General features: G+C 34.0%; 3 protein-coding genes across 3 annotated transcripts in view; all 3 read right to left on the reverse strand.

Moving 5' to 3' along the window:
* The window catches only part of LOC108575104 (neuronal PAS domain-containing protein 4), a 9,138-nt gene extending 6,917 nt beyond the window's left edge, over positions 1-2,221 (reverse strand). Inside the window, exons 1-2 of the mRNA XM_017937819.1 lie at positions 2,211-2,221; positions 1,460-1,641 (exon numbers count right to left, since the gene is read on the reverse strand). Of these exons, the coding sequence (XP_017793308.1) occupies positions 1,460-1,641; positions 2,211-2,221 (193 nt within the window). The remainder of the gene's footprint in view (positions 1-1,459; positions 1,642-2,210) is intronic.
* Positions 2,222-8,108: 5,887 nt separating this feature from the next.
* On the reverse strand, positions 8,109-11,501 carry LOC108575096 (centrosome-associated zinc finger protein CP190-like). Its single transcript, XM_017937812.1, has 5 exons — positions 11,428-11,501; positions 10,927-11,098; positions 10,667-10,806; positions 10,311-10,571; positions 8,109-10,116 (listed from the first exon to the last, which is right to left on the reverse strand). Exons 2-5 carry the CDS (start codon positions 11,089-11,091, stop codon positions 8,109-8,111), a joined length of 2,574 nt encoding a protein of 857 aa, XP_017793301.1. The 5' UTR covers positions 11,092-11,098; positions 11,428-11,501.
* Positions 11,502-11,644: 143 nt separating this feature from the next.
* On the reverse strand, positions 11,645-13,452 carry LOC108575087 (centrosome-associated zinc finger protein CP190-like). The gene is made up of 5 exons (XM_017937802.1): positions 13,346-13,452; positions 12,544-12,605; positions 12,043-12,214; positions 11,783-11,922; positions 11,645-11,687 (listed from the first exon to the last, which is right to left on the reverse strand). The coding sequence occupies exons 3-5, from the start codon at positions 12,205-12,207 to the stop codon at positions 11,645-11,647; spliced, it is 348 nt and encodes a 115-aa protein (XP_017793291.1). The 5' UTR covers positions 12,208-12,214; positions 12,544-12,605; positions 13,346-13,452.
* Between the last annotated feature and the right edge of the window lie 1,481 nt (positions 13,453-14,933).

A 14,933-nucleotide genomic window follows, 5' to 3' on the forward strand; every position in this document is an offset into this window, starting at 1 on the left:
ACAAATGAATTTTTTAATATTTTTAAATTGAAGAATTTTTCAACCCACCGGAAAAACTAAAAAATAAATGTTTTAAGTATTATTTCGAATATTCAGACTTGTTTTTTTTTTAGCGTAACAATATCAACGAAATAAAGTTGTCCATAAATAACGAAGGTCGGTGTAGTATCTTCAAAAATAACTTCTTTACTGCATTCCGCGGATTAATTTCAGATTCTGAGAACTAATATGCAATTATTCAGTTATTAAAAACGAAACAATAGCCTATTACGGATTATACTTTGTAATTAGCGTTTCAACTACTTATAATTTGTAGTAATTTGTTAAAGATTCAACAATGTTACGCATAGTTAAGATTAAACATGGGAAATTTTCAATATTCTATTTAGTTATTAATTTGATGAATTAAAGATACATTATCTTCTTTCTCGACTGAGAAAAACCTTCCAGTAGAAGTAACGCAATACTAAAATTACACGTTAAGGAATTTTATAATCGTTAATCGTTCTTTAGCGAGTTATTCGTGTTACCTTAAAAAGAAAAAACTATTTTTACCATTAATTTGCAAACACAAAATCTTCGTTTTCGAACATTCCACTCTTCCGTGCGATGCACTCGTTTAAATGCAAAGATCCTACTTTTTATAATAATGAATTCCAATTATTTACAAAGTTACAATTTCTAAAGTTTGAAAAATTATAATCATCGAAGCTGAAGCACTGAAGCTAAAATATGCAATAATTTTAAGATGTTAAATTACTTTCAACTGTATTAAAACGTTGAAAATCAAGAAGATACTACTAAACACGTGCATAAATCTTCCAATTTACTTTTCTAAATGTGAAAGGACACTGAAAAAATGAAATAACTAATACGAAAACCGGCCATGCGCGGCTTCTCTGACTCACGTCGTGTGTATTCAACAAATTATTAAACTAAACAAACCAATTGCTCTATGGTGAGGATTTCTTTCCACTTCAAATGGTGTCTTCTAACTTTCTCACAACGCTATAAAATGTTTTTCAAGTCTTGATAATTCGATAAATTATTCACAAGTAACTATCCACAGGCATTTACACGAAACAGAATTATATTTACATTTAACAATTCTCTTTCTTACATATTCTGTAAGACACAAACTGCGTTAAAACAACTTTGAACCTTGGAAAACAGCTGCATCTACTATTACAAGATAAGGTTTCCTGGAATCAAAAATGGCGGTCGTCGGCACTACTTAGAAAATCACTTGAGTGAAAACAAAAACGTAGTTACTCGTATAAAAATAGTCGTTCTTTACGTGCTGTTCGAATATTAAAATGATCAAATCGATGGATATAAACGTAACCGGTGAGAAAGATTTCGCGACAAAAAACATCGTTAACGTGTATCGAAAAATGTGAATTTTCAAAATTCACGGGGGTCTTTGGAATTTTAATTAGATTTATCTACTAGTGCTTACCTTGTTGAAAGTAATTGGCTTTTCGCAGAAATACGCAAACCAAGGCCATAAGCTGTAGCTGAGAAAGTCTCTGTCGGGTCGAGGGCGGTAATGGCAGTAAATCACGTAAGTTGGCGATTTCGGCATTTATCAGGTCCCTTCGAAGTTTGCTGGCACCTTTCGTTGATTTGCTCGCATCTATCCTTCAAGCACACGCGGATGTTACCGATACGCTATACTTTCCGGGATGGCTGAATCTACTTGCGAAATTGACGCGCTTTATGTTGCACATTCTCGCAGGCTTCGAACAATTCGTTACCGACCAAGTACCGTACTGTTTAAACGTTAAACACGCAAAGAAAAAACAGTAAAACTTTATCCGAAACGAAAACTAACCCCCCCGCCCCCTGAAATTTTCAAGCACGACAAAATTCGAATTCAATACTTCCACACGTTTCAGTATGTTTCCACTTTATCGCGGAATACAGGCTCAAATCGATCTCCCGAAAGAAATTAACCACGAAATTGAGTTACATTAGAAAAATCTGAGAAATGATCTGTCGCTCCATGTGATAAAAAGAACTAAACGTGTAGATTTACATTTGCCTAGATCGATCAAATTCTGCACGATGTAGCCAACGCCATCATCGGAAGCGCTCGCGAAAAGGGGTAGAAATCACGATCGACGGTCAATGCTCGAAAGATAAGTGGTATACGCTATGCGTTAAACGTGTGGTTCGACACGTCGATCACGTGACCGAGCATTACTTACCGATTGAACATATTTCGGTGACCAGGGGGACATTAGTAGCGGATCACTTGTAGACGACGAACGAGACATCCGGGTCGGCAGGTTCTCGCAAAACTGCAGCTACGATCTAACATCCGGGTCATAACGCGCTACTACACTGAACACGTGGATACTGGCGGAGGCTGGTTCTCCTACCTTCTCACCTCCGCAGCCCCCCTTTTTCTCCTTTGCTGCCACCACCACAACCACCCACCATCGCCTCCTTTCTGTGTCCACCTCGAGCATAGGTATCCTTCTCGTGTATGTGACAGGTACGTTCGTCTCTTCTTTGTTTCGCTGTTTATATTCCTTGGTCGCTCCCACTCGTCGATTTATCTCACTCGTTTATTCCCTTTCTCCACTTTTTCGCTCGCTCGCTCCTTTACCCCATGCTGGCTACCACGGTCACGATCGGGCAGTCGTGTCCCTCTACCACCGCCATCATCGCCATCCTCGCCACCACCACCACCGGCTACTGGTTGCGTTTGCTGTACATGCGGTTTTGCCCGAATCATTTGCGCAAAGTCCCGCCTCGGGAACTTTTCGGTACTGGCCTGAAGCGCGCGCCAAGGGTACCACCACCGCGCTATCTCGGGTGAGGTTAGAATTTTCGGAGCAGAGGCTAACGTCTCGAGGAAGGTAAAGGTTTGAACAGCAACGCTTAACTTCGTTTGAAAATGTAATTATAGGTAGATCTTTTTTTTTTCTGTGGTTTGCAGAGAAATGCTTGAATTTTTCTTTGGAACGACTCTGAAGCTGCGTCTGCACGGTATAAGTAGACAGTGGTATAAAACGAATTCTTTACTTTTCGTTATAGGCAGATTTGTGTTGAACGGAGATCACTTGTTAAACACGTATGAGATACATTTTTTTGAAAAAAGGAGAAGTAATTTAGTGGAGAAAGTAGTTTATTTTTCACTAAAGAATGGAAGGTTCTACAACTTAAAGATTCCTCGAACGTATTTATTTCTTCGTAAACGGAAGGAAATAAAGCAATGAAAATCTTCATGCTGTTTTCATTTGAACAACGACAATTTTGTAATTAAGGGAAACTGATAAAAACTTTTCAAGCATATCTCTGTTACAAATTCATTAATTTACCGTGTAATTTTTTAAATATATTATATTTCATGTTTAAAATATTGTTTTACAAGACTACTGATATAATAGGCAGCTTTACATTAACAAATAAGGATTACGTTATAGTAAACCATTGATCGAACGAATTTTCTTTCTCTCCTATATGTATATTATTGTTTATTTATACAGAAGCACACATTTATCTTAATAATGTAGAGTAATTTTATTTTCATTTATCTTTCGATTTCATTCACTTTAACATATTTCTTGATATATACTTGTTTTTTTTTCTTTTTTCGTTTTTTTTTGGTATAAATTAGTCGTTTCGTCTAAATTCGAAGACTACACACCAGTCTACAACTCAACGAACACTTGATACATTTAAAACAAGGATAACTTTATGTTGTAACTACAAAATCGAACTAACATTTACTAATTTATGTTATAAAAAAAAAAATTGAATTACACTGCGCTGCTAAGATCTTATCAGCAAACCTACCTCGATGAAGACTTTTCTCAAAATTATCAAATGTTCGATAAATTATGGTCGGGTGTGCTTACATTACATTTTACTTTCCTTTTTTCATTCCTTAAGTATATTTCCTGTAAGAAATGATGCTGTACGAAATTATTAAAACAGCACTATCGTGATTACAGGAATGAATCAAGTGTTTTTTTTATACTTTAAACGAATTAGGTAAAAATAGTTACATTGTACATGCAATTCTTTCATCCCTTACATCTGTTTCATTCCACAATCTGCAAACATGATCCCTTAATTATTTTGAGCAGCATACATGAAAGTACGACAAATATCAACCTTTGTATTAATCTAATTTATATTAATTTAACAGTTAATAATCAATTTTAAGTAAAAATTCGTATTCAGAGCGCGATAATCTGTCGCGGAATTTCTCAATTGCTTGTCATTTATTTCACGCAATATCGTCACCATATTCATATATTGACCATTGCTTATCAGTATTTTAAATTGTAGGTAGTTCAACTTCTTTTCTTTTTTTTCACTTACTGCATTAAAGAAAAATATCGGAAAGAAAATTATAGAACTGTTTCTTCATTTCTTCACAGCTGAAGAGAACTTCTACTAAATGTAAAGTATGTTTAATTACATCAATACGATATGTGAAAAATCATAATTTTTTTATTCGAGCTCGACAAAGTGAAATTTACAGGTATCTTAAAATTCAAACTTATTCTCTCATCGTCCTTTTGATTCTAAAATAAAGATCTACCTTGATCGCTGATAAACGAAAAAAATTTAAGAGCAGGGAAGTAGTAGCATCAAGAATCATCCTATTTTTGTCTCAGAAATTTCTCGTTTTATTATCTGTTTGCTTAAGAACATCCGAAGGAATACCCTGTGTATTTCCATAATTTAAACAATTCAGTTCTGAGCGAAGTATTAAGGGGACCTTGTATATAAGAAGGTACGCTTACTTGTATGCATACTTTATTGAGTACCGAAATTCAATATAATCATTTCTACCGTAATCACAAACTATTTTGTGAAAACGTCGTGTAAAAAAACATATCCAATATCTTATAAAGTATAACGGCCATAACCGAACTACAATACTATACCATTTTTTCCTACCATGCCTGTACTCTAAATCTACTCCATTTTATTATTCTTCCAGTCTTTCTTCCCTTATTTATAATGATCGGAGATCCGGATGCGAAACAATTCAAACCAACACTTCGGTCAACTTTACATATAAAATTTGCATTAATATTAAAAATTCTGCAGAATCAAACTGATTAATAATATTTACCTTAGCATACTTTTTTACGATTCAAGTTCACAGCTGCTTAAATCTATAGCACAAATTTTGAATTTTATCCAAAACACGCTATCTCACGTTGAGAGAGATATTCCCCATTTCTATATGTAGAAATGAATTTTTTCCGACTTCTCGGTACGATAAAAATTTTATTCAAAAAGAACGAAAACAGAGATAATTTCCATCGTTGTTGACGATCTTTCGCCATCTTTCTGGCAGCTTGCTGAGTACCATCGCGATAGAAACTCGGTGACTTCAGATCAATTACGCGAATCCAGTCGAAAAGAATGAATTTCTACACCTATTAAATACTGGTGCTTCGTTAAGAAAAATAGAAATCTGCTGAAATTGATATATCGACTTTAATATCTCCGTGTTAGGAAAAAAAAAATGTATGTTCAGCGAAAGAATAATTTTCAACGATAGAAACACGTTCCTTTTTAATATACTACGAACGATGGAATTATCTCTTAAGTAGGTGTAATAGAGCCTCTTCGATCTATCAGCATTAACTACAAATATGAGCTTTTCGGGAATACGATTTAAAAAAAAAAAAAGAATTAGAGTGAACTAATTGCAAGTTTTATGGGAAAAAAGTGGTTTTTTAAAAAAGAAAACTAATTATTACTGAAATGTTTCTTCGATCCCTACAAATTTTTCGAAAAATCACTAAAATACTAATGGACCATGATGTATCACACCAATGAAGTTGTATTGATAGTTGACGTACGTATATTTCAGATAAAATTCTTCGACGTTACAATTTGCTGTGATCATGTGTAAGATCGTAGTAAATTAAAACTTACAAATTACGTATTGGCGGACTACAGACCGGTATCTTCAACAGTGCATGCATATATAGAATGAGGCACTTAATACGCGCGCACCTTGATCGATATTTCTCATCAATGATAAATAATCGTTTTTTTTTTTCCCCAACGAAAGTAGCAGTACGCTGCAACGATAACAAAGAAAGAACGAAAAATGAAGCTTTCCGAAATCGGAATTTATCCTAACAGATGAAACCAAAATTTCCAAGTTAAAGATAAGATGATTCTTTGTTTCTTGCTATTTCTTAATTTCAAACGACTTTTGCTTATTTATAGGTATAAAATTTACAAAGAACACTTCTCGATCTTTATTTTTCCCCTTCTTCGTTTATTTGCCTTAACTCCGTTTAACTTCGTTCTTTTCTTTTTTTTTTTTTCTTCTTAGTACAAATAATCTTATATTGTTATATCTATAAATAAGAAAACCTTATTTGGAGTGAGATATAATTAAAAGAAATTCGTCGAATTTAACTTTGCATGATTAATTGATATGAAAATTGGACGCGCGTTAAAACTATAAGTATATCTAGCATGTTGTGTGTAACACCTTGTCTATTTTGTTTGTGATTTATATGCACATGTTATCGTTCGTTGGATTCTATAAAATCAAGTGCTCTTCTCTATATAGCTTGGAATATAACAACTCTAAATAGCGTTAAATTTATCGTAACATTAATCGAAATTGAAATTATCGTAATCTAAAGAAAACTGAATAAACGCTGACTACTTTTGAGAAAGAGAAGATGATACAAATGAGAAAGAAGTGAGAAGTACAATTCGTAAATAAAACGTGTTAAATGTCTCAGGCTGTACATGTACAAATTATTTTGATTGATTTCGTTGTTAAAAATATATTTTTTTTTTTTTTCTGTTTGTTTGTATTTCGAATTCTGAATACATTTTCTTCTTCTGTTTCGGTTGAAATGAAAACGTTGACGTTTAGCGGCAAAATGATACATAACGTAAAAGCTATTGTGATATAATTGATTTTAAGTATGTTTTAGATCGTCTATATTTTTCATAGATTCGTACATTTTCTGTGTAAAGCGTTACAACAAACAAAGAAGATATGATTAACAGATACCATACTCCTTACATGGATAAATTAATAAATTAATTTTTATTCACGTTATTCAAATTCTTATACAAAGTTAGAAATATTTGGATATATTTTCAAAATCTCGAAATTACATGCAACGAAATAAATATTAGAACTTATCTTTTGGTAAAATTGAAGTGATTCGTTCCTTTGTTATATAAGTTTCAATAAGGAAAAATGTATCATTGATCCTGAAATAATCGAGAATATTTTAGAGAACACAAGTGGACCGTGGTTTTTTCTTTCGATAATAATTTTCATCCAGATTAGAAAATAAATAATTCGTGTAATTAAATTACGTGGAACATGGGGTACACGTAATTTCTATTGAATCGTACGATTAATAATTATTTATACCGATTATCGTGAATAATCCATTGAACCCAGCATTACAGTGTCTCGGAGAGAATTCCCTAAAAAGGACATATTACGTTTGATCTCTATATTCTTAAATATTTGCATTGAACATGTGCAGTTAGCAATTAATCATAAAATCGACACTTATGTTTTTTCATTTTCTTTTTTTTTTTCTTTTCTTTCGCATTTCGCGTTTCTTCATTGCCACACGCTTGTGCAACTGTACGATCAAAGAAATTGTAAATTACAATTGTATAGTAATCAAGAAAGTGTTAAACAGCTCTTTCTTTCTACCACTCTCTCTCTCTTCCCCTCTCTTTGCAAATGTGATCAGATTAAATCAGAATCTCTAGCGAATGCATACAATTATACATACATATGTATGTGTGTGTATATATATACTTCCAAGCTGTATATACAAATATTTGTGTTTTAGAATAAAAAGTTGCAGCTCAGATCAATTTGCACAGATTAATCGAAAAGCAACTTTTGTAAGAGTTTCATTTGATGATAATCAATTTTCTAAAAGTAAGATAGTCCATTTACATCGTTTCCTCTGTATTCTGTATATATAGGCGACTCTTGGTCGTCTACTATACAGAAATTGAACAAAGAAGTAGAATGAAATGCAATTGAAACATGCCATTTTGTTAGTCGTAGATACTGATGAAAGTAAGATGTGACAACGCCAGTATAATAATAATATTGTTATTTATGATTCAGCTAACTCTCTACTGTCCTCGTCCCACTCGGTGAAGCTTTCCGTTTTATTCTGCTTGTCGTTCTTTTCAATATCTTGCTCCCCTTCAACATGCTCCTCTTCAATGATCATAACCGATTCCTGCGACTCGTCCACACTGTTACTTTGTTCGCTGCATTGCTCGTCGTACTCCACTATTTCTGTCTGTTCTTCCACGTATTGAATAACTTCCTCCACTTGATCGGCATTGCAATCGTCTAATATCTCGGATTGTTCAACCTGCATCTCCTCGTCTGTCACTTTCTCCTCAACTTCCTCGACCACCTCTTCCACTATTTCCTCGGTCTCTTCAGTAAGTTCCTCCGACTGATAATTCTCATACGTTTGCCGGTCTCCTTCTTCATTTCCATGAATATAAACGATCATCCCATCCTCCGTTCCCTGCATCACGATCTGCTCGTTATCGGAAATATTCAACTGTTGTGGCTGTTGTTGCTGCTCGTTCTCCTGTTGCTGATAATTATCATTGTCAATCAACATGATCATGTGCTGTCCATCGAGTTCGTGAGTGTTGTATGTCATTTCGTGTGGAATATTGTTTATCTGCATCTCCGGTACGGTATACTCCGACACGTTCGAAGTTACTTCGTGAGTTTCCGCCGGAACGCTGTCTCCAACGCCCAAGGAAGCAGCTATACCGCTTGCTACGTGACTTAGAGCTTCCGCTTCTGAGGAAGGTTCCAGAGAAATGGTTGGCATAGACACCGTCGTTGTTTCGGTATCCCGTAGATCCTTGTGCACACAGTCGAGATGAACTTGCAAGTTTGTCGCTCGTACGAAAACTTTGCCGCAATGTGTGCAACGGTGACCTTTCTCTTTACCGTCGGGCAAGTTTCCATGACCTGTGTTAATCTCATGAGTCGTCAATTCGGTAACGTCTTTGAACGTCTGCGAGCACTGCATGCACTGAATTTCTTCGGCCGTCGACGAATGCTGACGCGATGTTGGCCGATGATTGTGATTGATCTGGTGCCTTACGAGAAGTGTCTCCGAGAGTGCCACGTAAGAACATGCCTGGCACTTCGGGAAACACATGCTTTTTGGCGGAGGCACGTTGTGTTTCGTGTAAAGATGATACATTAAAATATTTCGTTTGGTCGCTTTGTAGCCACAGTGCTCGCAGACCCGCGGATCGAATTTTTCCTCGTGCACGTCTTGCATGTGTCTTCTGTACATGTAGTAGTTTGTATACTCCTCCTCTAAGTCGCACTTGTTACACTTCCAAGGTCCAGTCTCGCCGCCATCGACATTCCCATTACTCTTTGACTCAGTATCCTCGCTGTTATTGCTTGACATCAAGTGGTCAGACTTTAAAACTACATACGAAACTTTCGTCTTGCACGCTGAATTGCTATCTGCTGATTTTGCTTCTTTCTGCATGATCTTCAAACGTATGTTCTTGTTATTCTTTACCAAATGGGGATATTTCTTCAATACTTCTCGAATGATTTTTGCATGATTATTAATCGAATCTTCTGAATTGGCTCTGTAAGACGGTTTTCCTTTTTCCATATTCTCTTTCTCTTCCAGATCAAATCGTACCCTCTTTGATGGCGAGGGCTGTGTATCTTGACCCCTTTGGAAACATCTAGACACAGACCAATCATCGTCGGAATTCATTTCTTTAAGACTCTTCTCGTTTGCATGACCTTCGTCCTCCTCATCTTCAGTCGTGTCGTTTTTACTATCTCTATCTGGGGAACATTTACCACTAGGCGAACTGTCTCTTTTATATTTGTCTGGCGCTTGAACGATAGGTTTTGTATTGTATGTGATGTCATCGAACGATGAAAACACACCGAGTGCAAACTCTTCAGCTTCAGGGAGATCAAATCGGGAAGGACCAGGAGTCACCTCTGTAGGCCTATTTGTCGAGGGCATCCCGTGGAATGTTCGCATTTCATAATTCAACGATGGCATACTCTGTGGTGTATCCAACTTCCGTTTCCAAATGGGAAGCCTGAGAAAATAAAAAGGACATTTCCTTTAGGGACAATATAGGGATAATATTAAAGACTCATAGACAAAAACTTTGTGTTTGAAAAATGATTATTTCTGTTAGTTTATATTACTTTATAATAAAAATAAATTGTTTGATATATGAATCTTTAAGAAGTATGAATGTATAATGCATATAAAAAATTGTATACTTACTTTCTACCTGGCAATGGCTGACTTGAAAGCCCTGAAGATGCAGTGGAAGTATTTGTTGGTTTTGTGCTAGATGTTGATGGCTTTGAAACTGCTATTACTGGTCGGGCGTTGCACTTTACTGACTGTTCACTTTGTGGAGAAGCAGTGTTAAATTGTGCATCAAGCAATTTAGTTAGAACAGCCATGTTCATTTTCTGTGCTGTACGATATAAAGCATGTTGCTCAGAAGTCCAATACTCCAACTGTCCAGTGTACATAAAACTGCAAGGTATTACAATATATGCATATATTATTGTTTTTTTAAATTATCAAAATATTCTAAAATGAAATGTTATATAAATTACATTTGAATATACCTTATAATTGACTTGACACATTCATATGGCATATCTGCTGGCATGATAATTACCCCATCAAAATTTTCATCCTTTTCTTTTTGCTCACGTTCCAATTGCATAAAGTAGTCTGTGCATGTTGTTATGACTAAACGATGAGCCTGAAATATAATAGAGAAAAGACATGTAATAAATGTAGTTTATGTTAATTTCAGATGGGTGCTCTTAGTAATTAGAATTTAAAAATGTTAAATATATTAAAAATAAATTAAAATTACTACCTGAACAGTGATATCACTAGTGGGAAATTTGATTGTAAGATCAAGTAACTCTTCTTCAAAATAAAGCTGCTGAAGTCTTTGAAGGAAGAAAGTTCCCCAATTGTCTACCTTTACTTGCTTTAACCCCCGTGAAGGAAGTTGTTTATCCTGATTTGCTGCTTCCATTGTACACCTACACGTGTGATCATAAAATGAATTGTATATTGCTAATTCAAAAAACACCTTCTGAATTCTCAGACAAGCATTACTAGTACAACATAGGTATTTCCATTTTTTATTCAAAATGCAGTCAAAACACTAATATTACTACAAAAATGTACCTCACTATAAACTTTTTATAATACATTAACAAAATTATCAATAAAGATTAGATGGTAAAAATATCTACAAACTATAAAGTGTTACAACCATGTTGAAATTTGTTATTTGTAAAACAATTAAACAATCTTAACAAAATTTTATCATTAATTTAATAAATTGCATTATAATATACCTCCTTACCTGATGTTATTAAATTCAACTACTTATATCTATTTATGCTCATAGTCCAATTGGACCAAATCCTGTAATGAGAAAAAAATAAAGAATATAATAACTGTGACCATATGAAATTGTATTACGAGGTAACGAACAATGCTTTTATTCTCTAATGACTAATGAGCAAACACATTAAGAGATATGTTGTATTCATTATATTATAATTATTATAAATTAACTATTACTCAGAAGTCCAATACTCCAACTGTCCAGTGTACATAAAACTGCAAGGTATTACAATATATGCATATATTATTGTTTTTTTAAATTATCAAAATATTCTAAAATGAAATGTTATATAAATTACATTTGAATATACCTTATAATTGACTTGACACATTCATATGGCATATCTGCTGGCATGATAATTACCCCATCAAAATTTTCATCCTTTTCTTTTTGCTCACGTTCCAATTGCATAAAGTAGTCTGTGCATGTTGTTATGACTAAACGATGAGCCTGAAATATAATAGAGAAAAGACATGTAATAAATGTAGTTTATGTTAATTTCAGATGGGTGCTCTTAGTAATTAGAATTTAAAAATGTTAAATATATTAAAAATAAATTAAAATTACTACCTGAACAGTGATATCACTAGTGGGAAATTTGATTGTAAGATCAAGTAACTCTTCTTCAAAATAAAGCTGCTGAAGTCTTTGAAGGAAGAAAGTTCCCCAATTGTCTACCTTTACTTGCTTTAACCCCCGTGAAGGAAGTTGTTTATCCTGATTTGCTGCTTCCATTGTACACCTACACGTGTGATCATAAAATGAATTGTATATTGCTAATTCAAAAAACACCTTCTGAATTCTCAGACAAGCATTACTAGTACAACATAGGTATTTCCATTTTTTATTCAAAATGCAGTCAAAACACTAATATTACTACAAAAATGTACCTCACTATAAACTTTTTATAATACATTAACAAAATTATCAATAAAGATTAGATGGTAAAAATATCTACAAACTATAAAGTGTTACAACCATGTTGAAATTTGTTATTTGTAAAACAATTAAACAATCTTAACAAAATTTTATCATTAATTTAATAAATTGCATTATAATATACCTCCTTACCTGATGTTATTAAATTCAACTACTTATATCTATTTATGCTCATAGTCCAATTGGACCAAATCCTGTAATGAGAAAAAAATAAAGAATATAATAACTGTGACCATATGAAATTGTATTACGAGGTAACGAACAATGCTTTTATTCTCTAATGACTAATGAGCAAACACATTAAGAGATATGTTGTATTCATTATATTATAATTATTATAAATTAAATATTAATTACAAAATGATATAGTTTTATTAGAAAAAAAGACAATTATTTACACCACACATGCTATTGCATAGACTACAAATATTACTTAACATTCCTGAGAATAATCTCTTCGTACTTGTGACTCAAGTGCCACAAAATCCATCTCACAAGAGAAATAATGCCAGAATTAATTACTTAGCAGTAACTTAACCTGACTGGTTTCTAAAAATTAAAAGTTTCACATCTAACATTATAATAATAACGCATTAGAGGGGTCCATTGACATCGGAATATGGTTCTGAAACTTACAGTAGTGAACGAAGTACAGCAGCATAAAAATTCTTTAGTATATATAATACTATATACACATTGTTAGAATTACTCTGAAATTCAATTAGATTGAAATATTGCAAAAAGAAGAATACTATGCGAACGAAAGGAAGTAAAAGAACTTTCGATAAAACTATCAGCGGATACTTTGCGGAACGCTGAAAAATGGAAGTTTAATAATGATGCATGTCTCCCTTTCACGATCAAAGTCGGGCATATTAATGGTTATTTCGAATATATACAAATTCAAAATACCCTGTGGATGTATTGCACATACCTATTTAACAATATTTCAATATTCCTCTCAGCTCCATCTCTTATAAATTTCCTTAGTACACAAGTAATATTGAACATTCCATTGTGTATCACGTCTCACAGATGGAGTTATACGATTCCACTGTGTAACGAATAGACAAATCCACCAACCACGGTATACCAGATCAGAGCGCTACCAGGCGGACGCGATTGTCATGCGCTGGACACTAGCATGCCTCTCTTAAATTTAGGTGAATCAAGCTGACGCGGGTAATAAAGGATATAGTGACGCTAGTTAGTGGTCACGTACGTTTTTAGTGAAATGGTTCAAAAAGTATGTACTGAAGTTTTAATAAAGTTTATATATTTTATTGCATTGCGTGTTGTTTGTCATATTTCTAGTATTTTTTTCTCCTTAACACGTTCGCTGCCATCGTCACAGCATATGAGGCGCAGAATGTATTGCGCAGTTAGTATTGCTTATTAAATTGCGTGAGAAATGGTCCACTACATTGGAAACGAAATCCGGGAGTTAAGAAAAATGAAACATTCTTTTGTTTCAAATGTAACTATTATTTGTTTTTAAAAGTGGCGGCTTCTATCTCATGCCTACAATTAGCTACTAATCAATCGCCAATTACAAAACATTACTAGCCTGTAAAAAATAAAGTATAACAAAAAATAGGTATATGTTTATAGCTACACATATATATTACATGTTTATAACTATAAACGAGGTTTATCTGTGATATGACGTACCAGATGAATTATTTTCTTCCTTATCTACGTCAAATTTAAAATGCCCATGGTTTTATGTGAAATGGTGCACGATGTCAATTATCACTTTGAGATATTCCCTTGTTAGGTAACTAGAAATTGGACTTGATTTTTTAACAGTTTAACATTTAATATGCTAATAATTATGCTGAGTTCGAAAAACATCTATGACATAGTGACAGAAAATATCCAATTTGCAATGGTATGTTTCGTATCCAAGATACCCGAAAAGAGAACCGCCAACCGAACAGTTCCGAGCGTTGCCGAACGCTCCCGACCACCGTTCTTAAATGCAGCGGGAATCATGTGCAAAACGAAAGGTTATGTTGTAAGTTGAAAGTGAATACAAGTGATATCGAGCAGCGTATATTGTTGATTTATTCTGTAATTTGGTGTTCTATGTTAATTGAATTGTCGAGTTTTTAACAGCAAAGATTGACATAATACAAAACGTCTGAACATTTGAAATACCGAACGTCTGAAATACTGAACCTCTCTTTGAAATTTCCGCTGCCATATACAGAATATTCTCCACAAGTGTCAGACCGCAAGGAAGCTAGAACTGACACTCGTAGAATCAGGGACTACGTTTTCGAGCCTCGCGCCCGCCTTTGTAGTTTGCCGAACGTAGACAAGGACAGCGAATAAAAGATAAGGATGAAGTCGAGGCAACCAAGCGATTTAAATACCAACTTTTTTAATTTTACGTTTTTTTATCCCGAAATTTTTCTTAACATATTGATGAGATTTTTCTGATGAAAATGACATCAAACACGACATAATTTGAACAACATGTCACGCCAGACAGTGAACGTGTTAATAAGTAAATGTTG

This window comes from Habropoda laboriosa, unplaced genomic scaffold, assembly GCF_001263275.1.
Source record: "Habropoda laboriosa isolate 0110345459 unplaced genomic scaffold, ASM126327v1 scaffold258, whole genome shotgun sequence".
Classification (NCBI taxonomy): domain Eukaryota; kingdom Metazoa; phylum Arthropoda; class Insecta; order Hymenoptera; family Apidae; genus Habropoda; species Habropoda laboriosa.

Excerpts from the sequence above, each read along its gene's own strand:
- LOC108575096 (XM_017937812.1), bottom strand. The coding sequence starts at position 11,091 with ATGGAAGCAGCAAATCAGGATAAACAACTTCCTTCACGGGGGTTAAAG. Across the intron at positions 10,807-10,926 it reads CTAGTGATATCACTGTTCAG|GCTCATCGTTTAGTCATAAC; the intron begins GTAGTAATTTTA and ends ATTATATTTCAG. Across the intron at positions 10,117-10,310 it reads CAGCCATTGCCAGGTAGAAA|GCTTCCCATTTGGAAACGGA; the intron begins GTAAGTATACAA and ends TTATTTTCTCAG.
- LOC108575087 (XM_017937802.1), bottom strand. The coding sequence starts at position 12,207 with ATGGAAGCAGCAAATCAGGATAAACAACTTCCTTCACGGGGGTTAAAG. Across the intron at positions 11,923-12,042 it reads CTAGTGATATCACTGTTCAG|GCTCATCGTTTAGTCATAAC; the intron begins GTAGTAATTTTA and ends ATTATATTTCAG. Across the intron at positions 11,688-11,782 it reads TGTGTCAAGTCAATTATAAG|TTTTATGTACACTGGACAGT; the intron begins GTATATTCAAAT and ends AATACCTTGCAG.